Here is a 23633-nt window from a genome sequence, read left to right as displayed (position 1 = left end):
GACAAATACATCAATGTTAAGTGTATGGTGGAATGAGGTTATATCTCTTTCAAGTTTCAATTGAGTCACGAGTACTAGTGAAGAATTTGTTTGAGCTAATACCATCTTCAATAGTAAGATTAATAACATATATTTCTTACAAGACTCGTACAAAAGCACATCATCGTTGAAAACATGACAGTTTCCAATACAGTGCAAATAATTATTGAAGAAATACAGTTTTCGGTGGAGAAGAACTAAACGTAGAAATCTTACTTAACATACTTAACGAACCATTCTAACATGTCACTGTGAGCTTCTTCAGCAGGCTTCACGGCAGCTTCATCTTCTATGTCGTATCTCACAGTCCATCCATGTGTAACCCCCGGAAATATCTTTACAGAGCCATTAACCTATACCATGGGAAACCAGTAAGCTAAATCTCTGGGTCGCTTCAAAGTAAAACAATTGGAGCAATCGTAATTGCAATCAGATGTTTATCAATGTTTTCCATCATAAAATGTTAAGTTTTGGTCCGTTAGGTGTTGTTTCTAATGTTTCTACTTAGCAAATTGGTCTTAGCTGTCTCTCGCCTTTAAAGCTAGCTGAAGAGGTGAGACTGTCCATCACAATGGCATGCCCCTTTCACAACCGACGTGGGACTATCCAAAGAGTCATGGTATGGATCCCTTATTTCACCTAGTTTTGAAGATCGAAAAGTTGTGTTTTCTACTGGAAAAAGGGAACATTAGCGAGAAAACTATTGTCTCTATCTTTGACGACAAGAGCAGTAGAAACACCATGAACCTATACATGAATAGGTACCATACCAAATGATAACACCATCTTGAACTCGAATATGTCCCGTCTTACCTCAGGTTTAGTGGATAAAACAACTTCAAATTGTTTCAAGAGTTCTGGTGGAGACATCTGGTCCACTTCAGCTCCCAGAATAGATATAGGGACTTTGATCTCTGTAGGGAAAACCTTTCTCGTTAAGCCGCAGATTATTATCAACTATTAAACAGAAAGTAATAATCTTAAGAAGATTTACTCATACCCTTGATATCATCGATGGTGACTAGTGAAGGATGTAGCATAACTACAGCTTGGATATCATCTGACTTTCCTAGTTCACCAACTACCTTTCCTGCGACCAATTCAAAAAGATGGATTTATTGTCTGTGTACTCTTTGCTTGTTTCTAACATTAGTTCACCGTATTTATTCTAGTTTGGGTTGTGTACCTGTGAGTGTGTGCGCGAGCAGGTATGTGTGTGAGTATGTGGGTGGTTTGTGTGTGTGTGCGGGCGCGTATGTGGGTGTGGACATGCCCGTCTATGTGCGTGCGAGCGTGTGTGTGTGTGCGCGCGAGCATAAATGTATTCCTATAGTAGGTGTGAATTGGGTAGTTTTAATAAGGAGAGTTGGGCAGGAGGTCCGAAAATCATAGGGTTAATAAGGGGCAAGTCCAAGATCAGAAATCAATTAGGATCCGGTCCAAAAAGTCAGGTTCAGAGTGGCCAAAAGTCACGAACGTCAGTGTATTAGAAACCGAAAGAAACCTTACCTCCCCAACAAAAGCCTGCAGCTCCAATTGCAGAAACCCCTTTACTTCTTAGAGCTTCGATAACTGGTTTTGCTTCTTGAGCTCCTTTATCCTAAAAAATTTTCAAAACTTCATCACTATAAATTCATAATTGCAAGAAACTAATGATACAAGCACGATAAGAAACAAACCGTTCCGTGATCTTTTAGCCAGATTAGTATAGGCTTTTCAGCATTCTCAGGTACATAAGGATCCCCATGAAAGAAATCAGGAACTACAACATAAAATCCAGATTCTGCAACTTTATCTGCCAGCTTCCTTCATGAACAAAAACAAAATGATAAAAATATAACTATGTTTTCAGAATTTCAACCTAGAATTGATTTAAATATTATGCCCTTCTATAAATTAGTAATGGGTATTACCTCAAATTAGGTGCTTCATATCCTGAAACAAGAATAGATCATCAAGGCAAGTTAGATTAAGATATGAACATGATTAGGGACTAATCTCATAACAAAATTAGGACTAATTATTAGAGTAGTTTCCATTGATTTAAGGTAGTAAATAGAAATGGGTATTCACCAAAAACATCAGAAATGAGAAGGATTGCTCTTTTGGAGTCCAATGAACCAGAAATATAAGTACTGAGTCCACCAAGTTGTTCAATATGTCCAGCTCCAGAACTTGAGCTGAGCAATGGTGGATTCTCACAGCATTGAGGTCCTGACATTTCTCTTCTTTCTTTTCAACAATCAAAATCTCTCACACTTTCTCTCTCTAAAAGAAAATAGATGAATCTAACAGCACTGGTGGATCATCTTAAATACAGATCTCAAAGATATCTATCCTAACACAATATTTCCTGCCTTCAAAACAATTTCATCATTGCTGACGTCATTCTGGACATGGACTGGTAGTTTGGCTTTTTTTTTTTTTTTTTTTTTTTTTTGTTGAACTGGTAGTTTGGCTTTAGGTCACAAGGATGTGAAAAATGCTACATAAATCCACAAATTTACAACTTTTGGGATGGCCCTTGTAAAGTCAAACATTTATTCGATGTACATTATTTATCCAGATAGGACATTTTCATATCTACGTATCGAATGGGTAGAATAAAAATCTCACCAAAATAATGGGTAGACTAAAAGGCTCGTGACCCTCTCGAACTTGTCCTAGTTACCTAGAGTTTTAATTTTTCAAATTATATTATATCAATTTAGCACGATATCAAAGTAAGAGAACATTATTTTAAGAAAAAAATCGACAATCTTTCAAATGAGAAGAAATTCTCTTCAACCATCGACGTAAATGAAAATTGTTGGCAGTCGTTTGTGAGTCAGTAAGTGAAGTTCCATGTTGATTCTTGTCTTCGATTTTTGTTTTTCTATACAAAACATTCTTTCTTTTGACCCTTTGCAAGAAAAACTAGTAGTCTTATAATGGCATTGATAAATAATTAAGAAAACAAAGTCCTTCTCTTATTGTATTCCATCTTTTCCCAACACAAACCTCATACAGCGGTCTTTTAGTTGTACATAACAATATCGAAATCACAATCTTCCGCTTAATAATGAACATATTTGTTGAACCAAGCTAACATGTATCGGTGGGCCTCGTTAGCAGACCTCAAGGCTGCTTTATCTGTGTCGTTGTATCTCAGAGTCCATCCATGTCCAACCCCAGGAAATATCTTCACAAAGCTAGGTACCTGCACACCAAACGGTCGTTTTTAATCTCTTACCATTCTAATAAAAAGAAACATCAACCACCAGTCAATTTGCAAAGCCTAAGTTTGCCTTTGATCTACGAAATTTGTTGAAAGAGATATATTGACGATCAAGCATGAAGTGCAGTAAAAACACCAAGAGTGTTACTAGAGACAAAGATATCTTGTTTCAACAAAAAAAAAAGAGACAAAGATATCTTACCTGAGGTTTAGCGGATAAAATCTCCTTAAACTGTTCTATGAGCGACGGTGGAGAAAGTGTGTCGAGCTCTCCTCCTAGTATAGAAATGGGTACCTTCACCTCTGTTAATCATATATGCACAAATGTTAATTCAAACAAAGATCGTACTTATGCACCACCCATTCATTAAAATATATAAAACTTGATTATTGAATTGAAAAATATTGAGGTCATACGGAAATGGTTTATACCCTTGATGTCATCAACAGTTACATATGCAGGATGTGCCATTGCCACTGCTTTTAAGTCACTCGAGTTTCCTAGTAGCGTCACTACTCTTCCTGAAAGATATCAAACAATTAGAAATTATTCAAGTCTGATGCTACAAATGTGCGAACTTAAGGTGTTCTCGGAAACTGTCAATCTCCTTTCAACGATAAGCAAAAATATTCTTACCACCCCAGCAAAAGCCTGCAGCTCCAATCGCAGAAATCCCTTTGCTCTTTAGAGCTTCAATGACTGGTTTGGCTTCTTCAGCCCCCTTCTCCTAAAATTGCAAATGATAATAGGTGTATGTTAGGGGGTTAGAGGTTTCCAATGACGACTTGTTTTTTGGCCACGTTCGCTCGTGCAAAGACTTTGGGCGTCTAGCTATGACACGACCCAATTGGGAACTCATACTGGTCTGGTTTAAATGAAAAACAATACGATAAAGAAAAAGACCAACCGTGGGATGATCCTTCAACCAGCTCGAATAAGACCTATCGGGACTTGGAACATAAGGATCCCCATGATAGAAATCAGGAGCTACAACAAAATATCCAGCAGCTGCAAACTTGTCTGCCAGCTTCCTTCAATAATACAACAAGATGAATATCAAAATCTAAAACTAAGAACATGTATATATAGAACGCGAAGTCAGATACTAAAAATCTTGCTATGAAATTCACTTCTTCAAGATAAAAGATCAAATATGAAAAAGTTATAAGATTTGGGCATTACCTCAAGTGAGGTACTTCATATCCTGCAAAAGAGAGAAATCAAATTTTGTGAAAAAACCCAACATTGAGGAGATCATAAACTACAATAAAACCCTAAAAATAACCCAGTTGAGACAAGTGAAGAAATAAATGAAAGAGATGAAATTGAGATTAGGGTATTCACCATAAATGTCAGTAACCATAAGAATAGCTCTATTTGAATTGAAGGAGCCAGTAATATAAGAACTGAGTCCACCAAATTCTTGAACATTTCCTGCTTCAGAGTTAGTTGATGATCCGAAAAGTGATAGAAAAGAAGGACCAAATATAGTCTGGAGATCGTGGGGATCGGTTACTGGTTTATGTGAATCGGTTTGGTGGTCTGAGTTGTGGCAAGGGTACCACATTAATGTCAAAAAGAGAACCAGAGAAAAGATGAAAAGAAGGGCTGGATTGACACACCACTGAGGCCTTGACATTTCTACTCTTCCTATTAGCTCTCTCTCTCTCTCTCTCTCTCTCTCTTTCTCTCTGAACTTGAGAGGAAGTGACAAATACAACAAAATGAGTGGTTAGGTTAAGATATAAATGGGTTTTCTTCTATTTATAGAAGAAATATTGAAATAGAGAAAACCAATGTTAGAATATAGCAGTTTTGTTATTATGTAAAGTTGTTAATTATTGTAATATTCTCTCTCTGTGTTCAAGCTATTATTATTCAAGAGGTATTTCCCTCTTCACAACCAATACTCCATAAAATAGAAACTATACATTACTAATCTATTTAAAAATCAAACTTCATGAAACACAACAAATGGCTAATAATAGAAAGGAAAAAGTAGGAAAGTAATTGTTACATCAATCAAGAGATAAAAAAAGGTGGGATTTTCCTAATAGCATGAAAAGACGATGACTTTAGAAACTATTGTTTTGTCGGTATTTATGTTATCGGTTGTTGTCAATGTTGAAATGCTCTGAAATCTGATGTTAATAGGTTGGAGTTCCCAAGTGATAAGAAAAACTAATGGGAAGTCTAAAAGTCATGTTTGAGGAGTAAAAAGATCAAATTGTGACTAACGTCGGTTTTACAAAATTTACTTGCTTTAATAAAAATCCTAGTTGTGTATAAGTTTTGCCATTGGTACATAAATTACCAATTGATTCAAACAAATTGCTAATTGTATTTAGCAAATTGCAATTTGTATATTGTTCATTTGACTTTGTGCATTGTACAGTTGAGACAACTACAAGTGAAAGAAGTGTATACCACAGATAAAGCGGATAATATCAACCTCCAGGCAACTATCCTCTAGTTCATCTGGAAAGCCAGATGCAATTATTGCTTTCAACAAATTATAGTATCTCATGCCAAGTCATTAACCAGATCAAGTCTTCTCCGATGACCGAAGATACATTCCTACTAGTGCGGTACAAATATATTGTAAATGGTCACCACCTGTTTCACCCTATGTCAAGCTAATCACGGATGCTTTTATTTACAAATATCAATGATTGTATTGGAATCAGTTGTATTATTCATCATCACTTCTCACACTTTGTTGCAGCTAAAACAACCACTCTCGGAGCTAGAACCGCCAAAGAATGAGAAGCAAAAACTATTCTAAATGGCAGAAATAATTATATGACGACAATTAAAGTAGAAAACGACAATATTTCGTAGATAAACCATCTTCAAAAATGCTAGAAAGACTATACAATGGCAATCCACAACTCGTATGAGGGAAATCGGGATCTTACTCCCTCAATTCCACAACATCAAATTCTCCTATATCCCTAGAAAGAGCAACAATCAAGCGGGCAGATTAGCCAAATGGGCTAGCAATAATCAAAGTAACAAGATTTGGAATGATATTCTTCAAGTTATAGCGCATATATACTGTAACAATAGGATTAATATATATATATGTATTTTTTTTTGAATCCAAACTTCATATAAAGCGCAGGCGAATACGATTACAACATGAAGAATGAGAAAACCAAGAAAATACACTTAGTGAACCAAAACTAAGCTGCCTCGGTTGGATTGTGTTGGAGTGCTTGATGAGCCCTCGAATGGGCCTCCTCATTTGCTGCTCTGGGGCAATATTGGAGTGCCTTTAAATTAGATGCTTGCCACAGAAAAAGACTTCAAACTCTCCACACTAAATTTTGTAATTGAACCTGTATGGAAACCCCTAGTGTTATTATATTTTCCTATCATTCATCTTAAACGGCAATTTTAAAGGCGCCTTCCTGAAAGCATTAAAGACACCTTCATTAACAATTTTTCTCTCAGTTTTTCATGGAGGACATGCCTTTTGACACTTATAAGGATGCCTTTAAAACTGCCCTTACTGAAATCTTGCTCTATAGAGCCTAAAAGTCCATCTACTCTTTCATCTACTTTATTTATGTTTAAATTCGACAAATTCTGAATTTGTACTTTCATGGGTGACTCTTGTGGAGAGATGTCCAACCACTTCACGAGGAGGTGGACTACTTAAACCCCATTTATCCTATTAAAACAAATAAAAGGGAATAGTTTCTCCAAAGTTAGGAACCAGCTCCCCTCCTACAGTTGTTACAGTTAAGAAAGTTAATCCACTCTTCCCAACCTCCTATGTTCCTTTCCCTACTAAGAAGTTCCTGTAACCTTTTTCAAATTAATCAAATCCATGCTCAGATTCTCGTTAATGGCCTCCCTCTCCATACCCATCTCCTTTCCAAGCTGGTCGAGATTCGAGCAGTCGAATATGCTCGTCTCCTCTTTAACCAAATCCCTACCCCTACTGATTACTCTTGGAATTCAATGATCAAACTTTACACCCTCACTGATTCTCCACAGGTTTCTCTCTCTCTGTACTCTGAAATGCTTCAAAATGATTATAAACCAAGCAATTTCACATACCCATTTCTGTTTAAAGCTTGTTCTACTCTCTCATCTATAAAACAAGGACAACAATTACATACCCACATTCTCAAATTTGGTTTTCAGTTTGATCTGTTTATAAACAATTCATTGATTGATATGTATTGTAAGTGTTTGTGTATCGAATCTGCAGAAAGGGTGTTGGTTGAAATGGAAGAAAGAGATGAAGTTTCTTGGAATTCTATTATTTCTGGGTATGTTTGTTTAGGAGAGATTGATAAAGCAAGAGAGATGTTTGAAGAAATGCCTCTTAGAAGAAATGTAGTATGTTGGACTACTTTGATAAATGGGTATGGGAAAGAAGGGAATTTAATTGCAATGTTTAGTTTGTTTCTGCAGATGCTTGTCTGTGAAAATGATGTGGAACCTAACTCTGCAACTATGGTTTGTCTTCTTTCGGCATGTTCGAATCTTTCCAATCTCAAATTGGGAAAATGGGTTTCAATTTTCATACATGTTAACTCAATCCCTTTAAATACAATCTTGAGTACAGCTCTTATAGATATACACTTGAAATGCGGGGATTTAGATAAGGCGTGGAAACTCTTCAATGGGATATCCGGGAAGAGTTTGGTTTCATGGAATGCCATGATCACTGGTTTTGTTCAACGAGGATTGCTCGAAGAAGCAATCAGACTGTTTTATTATATGCAAACCAAGTCTGTCAAACCGAATGAGATCACAATGGTGAATGTTTTATCTGCTTGTGCTGGTTTGGGTGCATTGGAACTTGGTAGAGACGTTCATATCTACTTGGGTAGGAACGGATTGGATCTAAACGTGATCCTTGCTACTGCTCTTATTGATATGTATACAAAATGTGGAAGACTAGACGATGCTTGCTTGGTTTTCGTCAAAACAAGAAATAAAGATGTAGCCTTGTGGAATTCAATGATATTGGGCCTTGCTTACCACGGCCATGGACCCGATTCTTTAGCTGTCTTTGCAGAAATGGAAAAAAGCGGAACACATCCAAATGATGTAACGTTTATTGGAGTTTTATCGGCTTGTAACCATTCTGGGTTGATAGAGGAGGGAAGGGTTAAGTTTTCTGATATGTCACAAAAATACGGGTTGACACCGAAAATTGAGCATTACTCCTGCATGGTTGATCTGCTCGGGCGCGCTGGGCATCTAAAAGAAGCTTTTGATTTGATTCAAAACATGGAGATCCCACCTGATTCAATAATTTGGGGTTCTTTGCTTAGTTCTTGTAGAATCCATCGAAACATCGAGTTGGCTGATAAAATTGGTGAATCTATATTGTCATCTCAGAACAACCCTAATTTGGGTTTAGCCATTTTATTATCAAATATTTATGCTTCTGTTGGTAGATGGAAAGATGTAGCTAGAGTGAGAAGATTGGTGAAGGAGAAGGGGATTAAAAAGCCTTCTGGATGTAGCTGGGTAGAACTTAATGGTGTCATTCATAGGTTTGTTGTTGAAGATACAATTCATCTTCAATCTAAAGCTATATATGAGATCCATGAATGCTTGATAAATCATTTGAAGGTTGAAGGGTATGTACCAAATTTTGATTTTGTTTTAAAGAATCTTGATGGTATGTGAAGATTTTCTTTTATTTGAGTTTAAATTAAGCAGAATTTGAGATAAAGTTCTGATTCGATATGCAATCCAGATCCAAATTCATGTACTTCGTTGAAGAAAATGATCAAAATTTTATTACTTATTAACTCTCAAAAACTAGTCAATAATCCACATTTTACATTTACTATTAACAAAGGATGAACTCACAACAAACAGGAAAGATGTACTCATGTAGATAATGGGACTCTAGGCAGAGGGTTTCTTGTGGGGCAAGTAACAGTGGTAGCATCCACAGTTTCTTTCTTTTTTTACATTTATCTGTATTTTTCCTTTTATCTGTTCTTCCCAATTAGAGGCTCTGCAAGATTTCCTTGGGTTTGTCCTTGCTTGTTTTGACCACTCTGAAGAAGAAAAATATACGAAAATGGCATCAGATTAACGATAGCTCAGTAATTACTGATCAGGTATAAAGATCTAAAGAAGATAAAGATATGAATCCGAGATTATTAGTATATCAATGTGCCCTTAGATCCTACTAGTCTTAATACTAGATGTTTTTACTTCAAGAAATTGGAGTTGAAAAGAGGGAATGGTTGCAACTTACTGCTCCTTTCTGGCTGGTAATTAACCTCCGGGTGGATGGTGCTCGTGCAACTGATGAAGCGGCAGCTGCTGCAACAACTCGTATCCTGTGTAACATAAAACATGTGAATATTCATGTAGTATAAGCTCATTTCGAGAAATTCTTTCATCTACCTTTTGTGGACATCAACGTATTCATCTGTTTCATCTACAATCTCCTCCTGCCATTATAGAATAGATGACAAAAACAAGTTAGATATTGATAATCCTGGAAACTATGAAAATTAAACATTTCATGTAGGAGATGAAGAGTAGTATCTTGGTTCATTACCTCGACGACATTAATTAAGCTCAAGAAGCTTTTAGAGTTTAGGGTTACGATTGTAACATGGATAATAAGAGCAGAAAAAAAAAAGATTAATAAGAGTGGGAAGGATTACTTGCAGAAGTTCTTCAAATACATCCTCCAGAGTGATAATACCAATGACTTCCCCGTCTTCAATATCTTCTAACGAATGAGGAAAGCCATTCGCTGTTAGATCATTCTGTTGTTTGCTGTTGACTGAGCTCGGAACCTTCTCTATGTCAATGACTGAGCTTTCTGATTCTTCATCTTGCTTGGGAAGCAAAGGAGCTGTCAATTTCAGATCTTTATTAAAAGCTTTCCTTTCATTTGCTTTTTCCCCATCACTATGACTCCTGTTTGTCCCTTTTACCTTAACCACAGCTGCCATATGACTACTTCCTTTTTGAAATTCATTCAGTATATCATAGAGAGGCATATCGGATGGAACCCTAGTAAAAGTTGAAGTATGCTAATTTAGAAGTACATAAAATAAGAACGGAGTATAACAAAAATTGAAAAAGAGCAGAAGCTTTTCGAATGACCAAACCTTGGCATTCTCCTAATGGAAACAGCACTGACTGGGGTCTCCGTCTCAGCACGTACAGTGAGAAGGCTTTTCACCTAACCACGAGAACACGCCACAAAAGAGGATAGACTAGTGAGTACCTTTCCCTGGGCAGCTAATACTCTTACATGTATAAACATATATAAGGATCATAGCGATGAAATTTAGATTCTTTCACGTACCAGTAGAAGACCGATAACGTTTCTGGGGCTTCCCGAGTAGACGGGAACTCGGCTATGTCCTCGAGCAAGAATCTTTCCAATTGCTTCCCTGTGACAATAGAATATACTCAGTCCAGAAAATCTAGTGAGGACTTACGAAAAGGTTTTAGTAAATTGAAAATTCATAGTACTGGCGGAAACTCTGAGTGAAACTCACCAGTCCAACTTTGAATTTACATCTAGTGAAAATGTCGACTCAATAGGTGTCATGGCCTCTTCAGCAGTCTGTTCACAAAATTGAGAAACTATCAACACTCCAAGGTCCAGCCACAGCAAAATGTGAAGAGCAATGGGCGATAAGGACATTTCAGGCCGTAAACAAGTCTCAAATGAAAATCATGATTAGACGAAAATAAAACAGAAAATTAATGCAGTGTTCATCATGGGTCAGATCCATTGATGCAAACCTTTTCAGTTAGATCCAGTGCTCCACTAATGATTGTTGTCTCATCGTGGGTTAGTTCACCGCCTTTCCCAGCCTAAAATAGAAATACATAAAACATATTAGGCAAAGAAACATACAAAAATTGATCGTTGTTTTAGTAGGCCCACCTCTTTGCCGTGAATAGAGACGAGGGCTTTCAACTGAGCCCGCCTGAATAGTGCTTCATTATGTCCTAATACCCAGTCCAAAACCTGAAGGTGCATCATATACACTTACAAGTTACTAACCTTTAGAAATTAAAAGAGATGTGTTAACATCACATAATTAAAAACAGCATAAAGAAATAAAAGGAAATATAGTAATGAAAAGCATCATCCAAAGGACGCGTTCCGAATAAAAATTTTCGACATAAATATGGTCCATTACGTAAGTGTTGGGATTGCCTTCATTAGTAAGAGGGATTAATGGCAATATGGCATCATTTTGAAAGCTTGAAATTCTTTGCGGGTATACGGACAACTTCTTCCACTGGACAAAGGCTGTAAGGAATTTAATAATTCCAGATGGGACATGACATCTTAATAATTTACTTTATGTTCTTTCTCCATTTCTACTTTCAGAGAGTTTCTTCTTACATTTGAACTAACCTAAAAGTACAATGCTATCAGCACTCGGGGTAGCCAATATATTTATAATGTCAAATTGGAGAACTTTAGAGAAATTACAATCAAAATGCAATGAACCAAAAAATTGGTGGGAAGCAAATAATTTTAAATATACAATAGTCATTTGTGAAACTAAGCATATTAGGAAACCGTTTGATATGAAAACATATCTATACTTACCCGCCCAATAGGATAAGATATTGGAAACGTAATTATCATAAGAACGCGCACAAGCCATACAAAATTCGCACCCACAGCTAGTCCATATCTCGTACATATTGCTTGGGGAATAACCTGACACAACACTCCAACATAATAAACAACCAATTTTCGTCAAAGTAAGTATTTCTTTACAATTTAAAGTTAAACGATCAAGATGGTGAAAAGAAAGTACCTCTCCAAATGCTAGAACGAATGTCACAGACAGAACAATCGCAACAAACGGGTGGAATATTTTGTCAAGAAATATCGGAAGAGCCTACACAGATCGAATACCAATATCAGATCAAGAAACAGCTAAATCATAAAACCGAGAAGTATAAATATGAAGTTTACTAACAGCACTAAATTTTATCAAAATAGTGGATAACTTTCAAGTTACTTACTTCCATGGCACAAGCATTACATAAAAGCAAGGTCACAAGAAGTTGGTGTTGCTTTTGAACTACTGGAAAGATGATAGCTACATTAAGATAAATAAATCAGTCTCATGAAAATGGAATTCAATTCAGAGGGATCAATTGCATGAAAAGAGCAAATTTGAAGAACATAATCATCATAATAGAGCAAAGGGTTTGAATTTATAAGTAGTACCAAATTAACATCAATCAAATCTACAGTAGAATTTTTGTTCTTTGCAAAAAAAAAGTCAACTACCAATGTAAACCTCTTAAACCCTGATTGCATGTTTCTTGATCAATAACTTAAACCCAAATTCAAACTTCTCCAAATGGAAACAAGTACTTGATCAATAATATTGAAGTTTCTTGATCAATTTCACAAGAAATGGAGTTAATCAAACAATTGAACCAATTCAACAGATACCCACAATCAAATAAACCCTAAAACACAAATTCACTACTAACCCAAACAAAATTCCCCAATTTCCCACTAATCAAACACAAAATTAATGAAATTCAAAAATGAAATGATTGATTGAAGAGAAAACAAACCAGCTTGTTTCTTCTCAGTAGAAGTACCACTTCTTTGAAGAATTTCAAGTTCAACAAGACCAAGAGACATTAACCCAAGAGTAAGACCAGACATAATTCCAGCAAAAAGTACAAGAAAACAAGAAAGACCCGCATAAACAAACCACCATGGATTTCCAAAAGGAATATCATCTGCTTCAAGAACAAAACTTTTAGTCGACATTCTAGCTACTGCTAGGGCATTGATCAGCAACATTCTTTCTTCTCCCTGTAATAGTTCTTCTTCTTCTTCTTCTTCAGTATAGAGAGAGAAAGTTGATATTTCCTTTTCACGGAAAAGGGTTTTGGGGGGGGGGGGGGGGGGGGGGGGGGGGTCAGGTCAGTGTAGGGGTGGGAATCGGGCGGGTATGGGCGCCCATGGGCACTTGAAGCATCGGGCTGGGCGGGTCGGGCACAAAACTTCAATGGCTATTAGGGTAAGCGGGTTAATCGGGCGGGCAATTCTGAAATTTGCCTTGTCCATTACCCGCCCAAGCCCATTAAGAAGCTCGGGTAATTCGGGTATGGGCGGGCGGGTAGCGGGTAATCTCATGACTTGAAAAAAATTCACTTTTTCCTCTCTTATAAAATCTCCAAACATCTTTCCTGATTCTAAAGAGACAATGTGAGATTAAAACTAGACATTATTTGTATTGTTCCTTTTAGGAATTTAATCTCACATTGAAAACTAATGAAGAATTCTCATGAGATATAATAAAACTTATCCCACTCTTTGTTCCCTCAAACCCAAAGACTACTTCAGTATTCAACTAGGAATTCTCTTGGGCCACTGGAAATGCATTGGGTTCGTGTGATTTCCCTTAAACATATTGTTTACCATCTCAACTAAGCCTAGCAACATGGACGGTTCGGTTTCATCAACCAATAAAGTTGATGTAATTTGGTTGGTTATCATTGGGTGAGCTTAAGTGGGTGCGGGCATGGGCGGGTGCGCGGGTAGAGGTTTTAACCCATGCCCGCCCACCAAAATTTGGCGGGCTGGGCGGGTTGTGCCCGAGATGGGCGCGGGCGTCCATGGTCCTCGTTGGGCTCGGGTGCCCGTGGGCGGGTTCGGGCTTATGGGCAAAATTCCCACCCCTAGGTCAGTGTGTTTTTTTCTATTAGAAACGCGGTTGTGATGAAAATGGTTAGATCTTGGTGGGGTTCGTATTCTACTACTATGGAAAATTTTGTTGAATTTGGACAAGTACTTTAAAAACGTACTTGTTTGGCTTTATTGCTACAAATTTGTTACCAATTTTGGATGTTACGTTTTTTTCTTTTCTTTTTTGTAAATACCGTTTTTATTCAGTGTTACACAAATGTTATATAGTCTAAAAAACAGTGATGGCATTGTTGTGATTGAAGCATTCACCAAAAACAAATCCTACACTCGTTCGGTTTGTGTTTGAGGTTTGAGTGTCTAAAAGGTTTGGATCTTATGTTTCTGATCTTGTCGTATAATATTCGTTTTAGAGTTATTATTTTGAAAGTTTATGAACCAGCTCTCGTTGAAAAAACTGTTCTATACCTGTTAACTCTTTATAGAATAGGTTCCTAAAGTCCGTGCAATAAAAAATTGATGCTTTTAGTAGGATATAACATGAAGATTAAAGTACTAAATCTACCATAACAACTACATTTACATTCCTAAACACCATCAAATTGCTAAATAAAAAGACCATAAATGTCATCCATAAGAAAGAGCATTAACTACAACTCTCAATTGTCAAACACACGTACACAGAGAGTTGTAGTGGGCTGCACAATAACTGGAGATATCACCCGAAATACACTTAATTATTACTTATTTGGTAAATTTTAAAGGAGCTATATATAAGTGTTGAAGGCGCTTTTAAAACTTCCGTACTCACTATTATCGTTATGTTATTAAGTTCACTACGTTCGCCATAATTTGAAATTCCCAAGTTTTACTAATGATTACCCGTTTTATTTGTTACGGTAAAAAAGTGATACTACAAGAATTGTAGTGGATGAATCCACTTTGAAATAGCCAAAACATCATATACACATAAAAAGTGATAGATTAGGTGAGGGTTGGGTCTAATTTACAACGTATATCAACAATACTACTAGACATCTTCTTTTTTTTATGAGTTCATTCTTATATGGCCTTTTATTTTGTGACCAACTTCTTTTATGACCTCTTTTTTTTTCTTCGTAAATTCAAATATAACTCCCTATTTTCAAGTAAATGTCATTACTACCCTTCTTAATTCTAAATTTAAAACATTAAAAAAAGTTATTTCCACCTCACCCCTCTCTCTCTCCACCTCATCTCTCTTTACAACTCACCCCTCTCTCTCTCTCCAATTCACCTCTTTCTCTCTCCAACTCACCTCTCTCTTCTCCGGCAAGGTTGCCGGTCGGAAAATTTTCCGGTCGACGACGTTCAAACCTAAAAAAAAAAAAAAAAAAAACTCTCTCTCTATAAATTAGAAATTTTGAACTTTCTCTTGTTAAATAAGCATTAGATTTTTTGAACTTTCTCAATGATGGACTAGTTCCTATTGTAAGAGTTATGAAATTACCACCACTAAAAATGCTCGAGCATTCAACCCACTTTTTGTCGGACCATGTAAACTTGTTGTTTATCAAAAACAACATATTTGATATGACACTCTATTAGACACCCAATGATGATGTGAATATAGTTATTTTAGAGACTCAAACAATAACGTTTATACAATAAGATTTTTTGAGCTTACCCCCTCAAAACTAATTAGTAATTGAATTTACCCCCTTTAGTAATGGGTAATTGAACTTACCCCCTTGAATTTTATTTATTTTTGTCAAAACTACTAAGGACATGTTTGACATGTGGTAATAAAATCGTAAATTAAATAATATATAAACAAAATCAATCTTTACTAATCATATTCCCTATCAAATCAAACAATGAAGTAAGGTGGAATCTCTACTAGGAATCGTATTGAAGAACAAATGCTCTTGGTAGTCACAATGATTTCACGTATGCCAAACACAACTTTTTTGTTTTTGTCAATAATAGTAAGTCTAAGGGGGTAAGCTCAATTACCCATGTTTGAGAGAGGTAAACTCAATTATCAATTAGTGACGAGGGGGTAAGTTCAAAAAACCCTATACAATATTACTCAAGCAATACGGATTATTTCCTTGTATTCAAGAATCATTTGGTTGCTTTCAAAAAACCACCAAATGAAAGAAAAAACTTCTACTCCAAGACAAAACTAATGGTAGAAAATTTCGAACAGTTTGTACAATCTTTTTTTGAAGAAACTGTTCACACCGACAACCAATTACCTTCTCCCTTTTCTCTTGAAGTCGAATAATATTGGATTAGACTCTACCTTGTTTGTTTCCAAAGTTTGTGCTCAATATCATTCAAGTAATCTATCCATTCGGATCCTCCTTCTGGTAGAAGTTTCCAAAGAAATAAAGCTCCTTCATTCAATACCCAATTGATAATCATCCACATTACCCTGAAAATTACGCCCGAAATCCTTAAGTGTATCATCATCCTCAAAAATTCAGGAAGAGGGCATCTTCTCACGTATTTTTTGTTATAAGGATCGTAGAGGTTAAATAGTTTATCGGCGTCTAACCAATAAAATAGAAGTTGATCTAGAAATCCTACAATTTGAGTAGACCTCAAAGGAGGTAATATAGGTAGAAGATAAGTCTCCTTTATCCATACTTGCCCTGTGGTATCTTCTAATATGTGCAAACTAACTTTGCAACTCTGTTCTCTTGATTTTTCCAAAGTTGAAACATATAAATTTCCTTTGAAATCTAGTACTTGACTGAAAATAGCATCATTTCTTAATTTTCTTTTCCAATTATAACAAGGAATCTTTATAGAATGGAACTTCTCTTCATGGATATCCAAAGCGACGATTTTGTCTAGAGTGTTGGTAATCCAGTAAAGGAATCCCTTGCAAGAAATGGCTTTAGAGGCATCATAAAGATTTCTAAGAACTTCATGATTAGCATTCAACTCTCTCCATGAAGATGAACTGGTTCCTAGTGTAAAGACCATGATGACCTGATAACCACAAAGAATGCCTGACGATTTTATAATGAAAAACTTCAATATACAAATTTCAAGTTTTTAATCGAAATTTGCGAAAAGTGTGATTTTGTGAATGAAGAAATAATGAGGTGTGGAAGAATGGGTCATGGTAGATTGAGTTGTTCCAGTTCTTACATACGCAGCCTCATCGATGAATAGTCTTAGTAAAAGCTCTACTTATTATCTTCATGACTAGTTCACGAGGAAGATCAAGATTTCTTTTGAAACACACTAAGATTCAAACTGGTACATACGCGTTATCAGTTCTCTGCCCTTATACCACCACTTCTCTTTTCCTATTGGTTCCTTGTGTAAATACCATGATATTAAAACCAATCAAAATCCCATCGGTTTTATATTCCAAATAAGTATCTCAGTGTACATGAATAATGGAGATTCTTGCGTCGTTCTGTTTTTTTATCTTCATATAAGAAATCTTTGGTCGGAAGAGTCTTTTACTTCAACTATATCCTGTATGCAATCACAAACTCGTAGGTGTCACTAAAAAACTCTTAGGCCGCGAAATTTTCACAACTAAATCACAAATTTTCGGTTTTTTTATAACTACACTCATGGAGTTAACCACTAAACTCATTTAAAATCCTAACTTTTTAAGTAAATAATTTAATAGTTCATCAAGTTCTTGTCATTTAATAATAATGAACTTTTTCTATCTACTACTCTTTAAAAAGATGGAATAAATGTCAAAGAGAATGACATTTAAAAGAAACCTAGAAACTTTCAAGGCCACAAGACTGTGATAGATTTCCACAATTGGTCTACATTTATATGCTTAAGATAGAACCCTTAAAACCCAAAACATTAGCCTTGCAAAAATTTTATGATCACAAAACTAAGAAATGGGCAAGTTCAAAATCCAAGCTGCATTTTTTTATATGTTCATGGTTGTGGTTTTTTTCATGAATGTGAAAATCGAGTCTGTACCAACGCCGAGACCTTTATGCCTATCTCAGTTTGCTTTGGCTAACCAAGCTTGTGGTTTATTACCCGTCGGCACACAAGAAAGTCTTGTGGAAGATTTTGGTAATGATGAACAAGCTGACGATCCGAATGAGCCAGTTGCACCGGTTATTGTGCCGATTAATCCAACTGAGCCTGAGAGTCAACGACACTCACGAGCTAGTGAAGGAAGACATGCACACGATAATGAACATAGACATGGACACGGACACGTGCACGGGCACAGTCACGGGCACGAACACCACCGGAGGATGAGGCGGCGAAGCCATCAAACACCAGAGCAAGGTGATTGTTGTAGGTGGTTGAGAGAGATGGATGATACTTGTGTTTGTCAGATGTTATATCGGATGCCAATGTTCATGAGGAGGCCTACACATTACTATGTCATTAGGGTTAGCTCTGAGTGTACTGTTACGTACACTTGCCTTGGGTTACTAGTTTGAGTACTGATTTAGACCATAAAATGATCAAGTATATTTATAGAGGTTTGATTTATATAATGAAACATTAGATGGACCCTTCTCTAATTTATTCAAAACAAGGAAGACCCTTTCTTCCATTAGTCTAGTTTTATTCAAAAAGAAATGTTTTCTTTTTATGTCAACTTGTTTTTAAAATTCGATTTACTAATACTTGATTCATATCTTAGCAATTGTAGTTATACTTTCGAAATGGTTTTATTTACGTCCCCGAGATATATTATCCCATTAGATTGGTATTTGGAGACGATCTACTGTCAAAACTTGTTTGCCTGTGACTCTATCAACAATAAAATTATCAAATGTTTCAAGTGTGTTTTACGAGAACATTTTTACGGGCACTCTATACTTTCTTTAGAAATCCATATGTTTCTTCGGTCTATCATCCTTCACCAGGAGTTGGGCTTCGGTCGATGTTTCAGAATTGAAAGAGAACTTATTACTCATTCTTTATTTCATTGAGAAAAGTTGTATTCGAATGGCAAAAGGAAACACAATTTAGTACATAAATATTAAATAAACTCATCAACATTGTATTTAACTTTTAAAATAGATGCTTATTATCGGATCTCTCAGTGACAAAAACAAATACAAAAAGAAAAAAATTAGAAACTCTTTGTCTTCCACGTGGCACCTCGTGAAACACGAACGCCCATTATTTTTCAGTTGATTCTATGTATTCTTACTGTGTCGCTGCTACAACCATCCCCAAAATTACATTTTTCAGAATTGAATCAGTTGTAGGGACAACAGTGTTAGCCGTTCGATTGTGTTCTTCTTCTTCATCATCTTCACTATAAAGAAATTCCGCTACGATCATAGTACTTGGTCCCACCACAAGCTCTTCCCATCTATCATAAGAATATCCACCCTCCATTAAAAACACATCCGTGGCACTGACACGATGTATGTTCCAATCTGGTAAGGAACGAAGTCGATAAATTTTTTGTAGTTGACGAGACGCTAAAATACATGTATTGATTTTGATATCGTTAATAGCCATATCGAGTAAATTTATGCGTGTTTCTTCATCAACAGTATCTTCAAGTAGTAAGTATTGGTCCATTTCTGGCATACCAATCGAGCGTCTAATACCACGCGTATAATCTCTATTGTGAGGCTCAAACATATCTCGTACTTCTTCTACTAAACCCATTTTTACCATTTGATCGACGCGTTTCGACACAAAAGAATGTAATAATGGTAAAGAAACATCTACCCAAATGAAACAACACTCATAATGTGACCTAAATTCAAGTTCTTCATCGTCAACCAACGCTTCGATAAATGAATTAGATCCTCCAACGATAATTGGAAGACGTTTTCGTGACAAAATTGATTCGATCGTGATCAAAGCGGCACGTCGAAAATCCGAGGCAGTAAATTCCTCATTAGGGTTTATTACCCCTAGTAAATGATGTGGAATACCACACATTTCTTCTTCTGTGACCTTATTTGTTACAATATCCAGCCCTTTATAAACTTGCATTTTATCAGAATTTATAATCTCAGCAGGAAAACGATTTGCAAGATCGATCGACAGTCTTGATTTTCCGGTGCCCGTTTGCCCCATTATAAACACAACCTTTTCTTTCCGGCGCCACGATGATCTGAATGAAGCCATTAGCAACCCTTGTTTTGTCTGAAAATATGGAGGAAAAGAAATAAGAATTTATAATCCAAAATATGATAATAATTAGCCAAATCTATGAAATCTAAACAAGACTCTAATAACCCAAAGTTATGAATAAGTAGTATAAATGTATATAACTCTTATAACCCCATACTTTTGTTGCCTAAAGAAACTAACTCTAAGAAGGTTTATTTTAGTGAAAAAATGCAATTGGTGTGAGCTATCAAAAAGCAATCATATATATTCTTTTGCTTACCTACCTCAATTGGTCACTTGGCTACAATTGTAGTACTTGTTGAGATAGATAGAGAAGAGGAAGAGTGGGGTTTTGGAGTTTTTTAGTTTAGAGAGTTGAACAAGTTTTTGTTGGGTTTGAGGATGGGGATTGGGTTGAGTATTTATATAGGCCAGCGCTTTGGGGAAAGCTAAATAGTTTCCGGGGTATGAAATTTTAAAGGGAATATGTAAAATTTTAGAGATTTTTCGGGGAAATAAAAAAACACTCCACCTCACCTCAATCTATCTCCACCTCACCTCACTCTCTCTCCACCTCACCTCTTTGTCTTCTCCGATTTGGTCGCCGGCCGGAAAATTTTCCTGCCGGCGACCATTAAAAAAAAAAAAAAAAAATATTTCACTCTCTCTCTCTCTCTAGAAACTCCGGCGAAGGGAAACCCCTTCGCCGGAGTTTCTAGAGAGAGAGAGAGTGAAAAAAGAATTTTTATTTTTATTTTTTAATGGTCGCCGGCCGGAAAATTTTCCGGCGGCGACCTAATCGGAGAAGATAGAGGTGAGGTGGAGAGAGAGTGAGGTGAGGTGGAGAAGTATTTTGCTTTCCCTCTAAATAAAATTGTCAAACAAAATTGACTAATTTTTGACCAAGTCTTCACACCCCGGAAACTTTTTAGCTTTCCCCAAAGCGCTGGCCTTTATATAATGTGGGAGAGACCTCTAAGTAATTCCTTGTTAACATCAGTCAACTAAAGTTAATCAAATAGAAAGAGAAGAAGAAAAAAGAAAGAAGAAAAAAGAAAGTGTGGTTGCAAAAAGATTCTCTAAAGCAATGACAAAAGTTTTCCTTTAAATTGTTCCAAAGTTTAATTTATTTTTATGTCATAAGGATATAATTTACTAATAATACAAGAGAATATAATTTTGAAATTATGTGATGATTTATTATCAATCCTTTTGAATAAATAGAGATTTATTGTCAACATAATTCACACTTTCCTAAAGCTAGGATTAAAGGAAACTAAAAAGAAACAATGATGAGAATTTCTACTATTTTTTATGATATAATTGGTCTGTCTTTGCTCACAATTTTTTTAGTCCTCAAGTAGAGGCCTCAAATCATTCTCATAAACTGTCAACCATTTGGTTAAATATATTGGAGCTAATTTTGAATAATAATTTCGGATAATTGTGTGATAGTGCCACATCGCTTGCGAAAGTTTTTGAGAGTCTTCTATATAGGTGAGCGGCGAGACCTTTTGGGTGAACTCGTGTAGCATTCGCTAAAAACAAAACCCCGTAGACATAGGTATGAGGTGTCACAAACATAGACAATATCGTTAGCTGATAAACACAATATATGAAATTTGGCGACCTAGTGTATAAATTTGTCCGGAAATGGATGATTTGCTAGTAGCCTAGTAGTAGTAGCACTACAAGATCTATAAAGCATTTCATCTTAAACTTGTCCACAAATGGATGATTTGCTAGTAGCCTAGTAGTAGCACTACAAGATCTATAAAGCATTTCATCTTTTAACTTGAGGGTCCACAACATAAGTGTTAATTGAGTATAATAATATCAATCATGCCAAGACACACGAGCTATATTGTGCAAGTAGTACGGACTAAAAGGGTTGCAATTTTCTTTTTTTTAGTTTATTAGTCGGATGGATGCTTTCTCCTTTCACCCTTATCTGGGTCCACAGCATAAATCTTGTTAGCCCCATTCCTATTTTTGTGAAATGGCTTTTTTATATTTATAAATATATATACATAATACATATAGGAAATTTTGATAAGTAAAACATTCAAATTCTTGTGTAATTTTGGTTTATGCGACTCTATTTTTTTTTTCCCTACATGAACTATATTCAGTGTAATTTCCAGTTGTTGCACACATCATTTCTTTGTAAGTGTATATATCGAATGTGATACTATGATAATGGGGTGTCCTTGTTTGTATTTGAACTAAAATACAAAATATTGGTAAACAAGTAATTAATGTTAGAGATAATTCAATTCAACATTAGTTATTCTCTATAAACCTTAATATATAAGTATAAAATGATGCTGAAATTGACCATGCATGGGCCACTATAACTTATTCTCATTGTGGATCAACCAACTTGCATTGAAAAGAAAACTTCATTTCTCTTTCCACCTTTCAATTTAAAGTACCACTTATATGTTTGTTTTTAGTGGAGAATTCATGATATCATATTAACAAAAATATCATATGAATGATGTAGGTAGTCGTTATCAACCTTGCTTGATTTCGCTTCCAGTTTTTTTTTTTTCGCTTTCAGTTATTATTTTGCAAGTTTATTGTAATAAAATTTTTAGTTATTAATGACAGTATCACATTTTCAACAAAATAAATAAAAAATCCTTAGCTGGAGTATTACTAAATTAGTTTGCATCTACAAATTTTCGAGTTCGAAACACAATTACACATATTCTTATACATTAGTTTTCAAAAAATGTAGGTACTTTTGTGCAAATAAAAAACTATAGATTTTGAAAGTTGGCTTAAACTTCTTAAATAAGAAGCCCATGTACGAGTTAAATCCTTAAACATACAGTTCTTGATACAAGATGTAAGTTATTTGGTATGGACTAGTCTACTTATAGTTCCTCTTATAAAAGAGGTTAATAGTTTACATTTTTTTTTTTCTATTTTATACTTATAATCAGGGTAAAACCATTAGAGTAGACTCTACCAATCAACCTAGGTTTCTTCTAGGTGGAATATTTGAAGCTTTTAAACTTTGATCTGATTGACAATTTATATACCTTATACTTTTATGGTCAATCCTACCCAAGATGGAAATCTTGTTGGATCACCCTTCATTACCACATAAACAACTTTCTAATTTAGTAAATCGATTTTAAAATAATATGAAAAACATTAATTTGAGGTAGATTTGATGGCTCTTATTCAAAAGAACAATTTCTTCCTTTGTTTTGGAGTAATATATATAGATATACTAAACCGAAAGTTAATTAAATTAGTGTTTTCTCACTAATCCAATGTTTTAAACTAATTTGGGCGGTTCAAGACTTCAAGTGAGATCATAAGACAAATTAGAAGAATAAACAGGGGACAAATTTATAATTGATCACTTGAATAGGATATATTCTTCTTGCTAACAAATAAGAAGAAGAATGAATTTATTTCGTTTTCAAGGATCCGTACTTTGTCATTATGTAGAAAGAAAAAAAATGTAAGATAAAGAATAAAGGAAGTAAGGACATTCATGGCCACCCATCCCCATTGATAAGTATTCTTGACTTTCTTTATGCTTACTACTTGCAAATTGCAGTTTTTCGAGTTGACTACCACTAGTTGAATGTTCTCTATTTTTCATTTTATATGCGGAAGCACGT

At 35.5% G+C, this 23633-nt stretch overlaps 3 protein-coding genes and 2 pseudogenes across 6 annotated transcripts; 1 reads left to right on the top strand and 4 right to left on the bottom strand.

Moving 5' to 3' along the window:
• Positions 1-85: 85 nt before the first annotated feature.
• On the bottom strand, positions 86-3210 carry LOC147551225 (endo-1,3;1,4-beta-D-glucanase-like). The gene is made up of 8 exons (XM_086665193.1): positions 2487-3210; positions 2113-2440; positions 1953-1974; positions 1719-1845; positions 1549-1639; positions 1040-1129; positions 853-953; positions 86-392 (listed from the first exon to the last, which is right to left on the bottom strand). The coding sequence occupies exons 2-8, from the start codon at positions 2258-2260 to the stop codon at positions 252-254; spliced, it is 720 nt and encodes a 239-aa protein (XP_086521319.1). The 5' UTR covers positions 2261-2440; positions 2487-3210; the 3' UTR covers positions 86-251.
• LOC147551224 (endo-1,3;1,4-beta-D-glucanase-like) lies at positions 2987-5052 on the bottom strand. The gene is made up of 7 exons (XM_086665192.1): positions 4602-5052; positions 4440-4461; positions 4165-4288; positions 3894-3984; positions 3689-3778; positions 3459-3559; positions 2987-3238 (listed from the first exon to the last, which is right to left on the bottom strand). The coding sequence occupies exons 1-7, from the start codon at positions 4894-4896 to the stop codon at positions 3095-3097; spliced, it is 867 nt and encodes a 288-aa protein (XP_086521318.1). The 5' UTR covers positions 4897-5052; the 3' UTR covers positions 2987-3094.
• Positions 5053-6885: 1833 nt separating this feature from the next.
• LOC147551223 (pentatricopeptide repeat-containing protein At1g08070, chloroplastic pseudogene) lies at positions 6886-9000 on the top strand (annotated as a pseudogene). The gene has a single exon (XR_015237953.1). The product of XR_015237953.1 is annotated as a pentatricopeptide repeat-containing protein At1g08070, chloroplastic pseudogene (transcript).
• A 5-nt stretch (positions 9001-9005) lies between these two features.
• Positions 9006-13156, bottom strand: LOC147551222 (DUF21 domain-containing protein At4g14240-like). Its single transcript, XM_086670177.1, has 13 exons — positions 12831-13156; positions 12264-12340; positions 12053-12136; positions 11839-11952; positions 11161-11244; positions 11016-11087; positions 10766-10833; positions 10570-10657; positions 10370-10443; positions 9917-10271; positions 9651-9697; positions 9499-9583; positions 9006-9295 (listed from the first exon to the last, which is right to left on the bottom strand). Exons 1-13 carry the CDS (start codon positions 13063-13065, stop codon positions 9227-9229), a joined length of 1452 nt encoding a protein of 483 aa, XP_086526303.1. The 5' UTR covers positions 13066-13156; the 3' UTR covers positions 9006-9226.
• A 5736-nt stretch (positions 13157-18892) lies between these two features.
• LOC147551221 (adenylate isopentenyltransferase 5, chloroplastic pseudogene) lies at positions 18893-20373 on the bottom strand (annotated as a pseudogene). Of its 2 annotated transcripts, none has more exons than XR_015238368.1 (2): positions 20274-20373; positions 18893-20022 (listed from the first exon to the last, which is right to left on the bottom strand). The product of XR_015238368.1 is annotated as an adenylate isopentenyltransferase 5, chloroplastic pseudogene, transcript variant X1 (transcript). The 2 variants fall into 2 exon arrangements; XR_015238369.1 differs by having other exon boundaries at positions 20270-20367.
• Between the last annotated feature and the right edge of the window lie 3260 nt (positions 20374-23633).

Source organism: Eschscholzia californica, unplaced genomic scaffold, assembly GCF_041429995.1.
Source record: "Eschscholzia californica isolate CP2 unplaced genomic scaffold, dmEscCali1.0.p SCAF_3, whole genome shotgun sequence".
NCBI lineage: Eukaryota > Viridiplantae > Streptophyta > Magnoliopsida > Ranunculales > Papaveraceae > Eschscholzia > Eschscholzia californica.
This window is presented reverse-complemented; position numbering and strand designations above follow the sequence as displayed.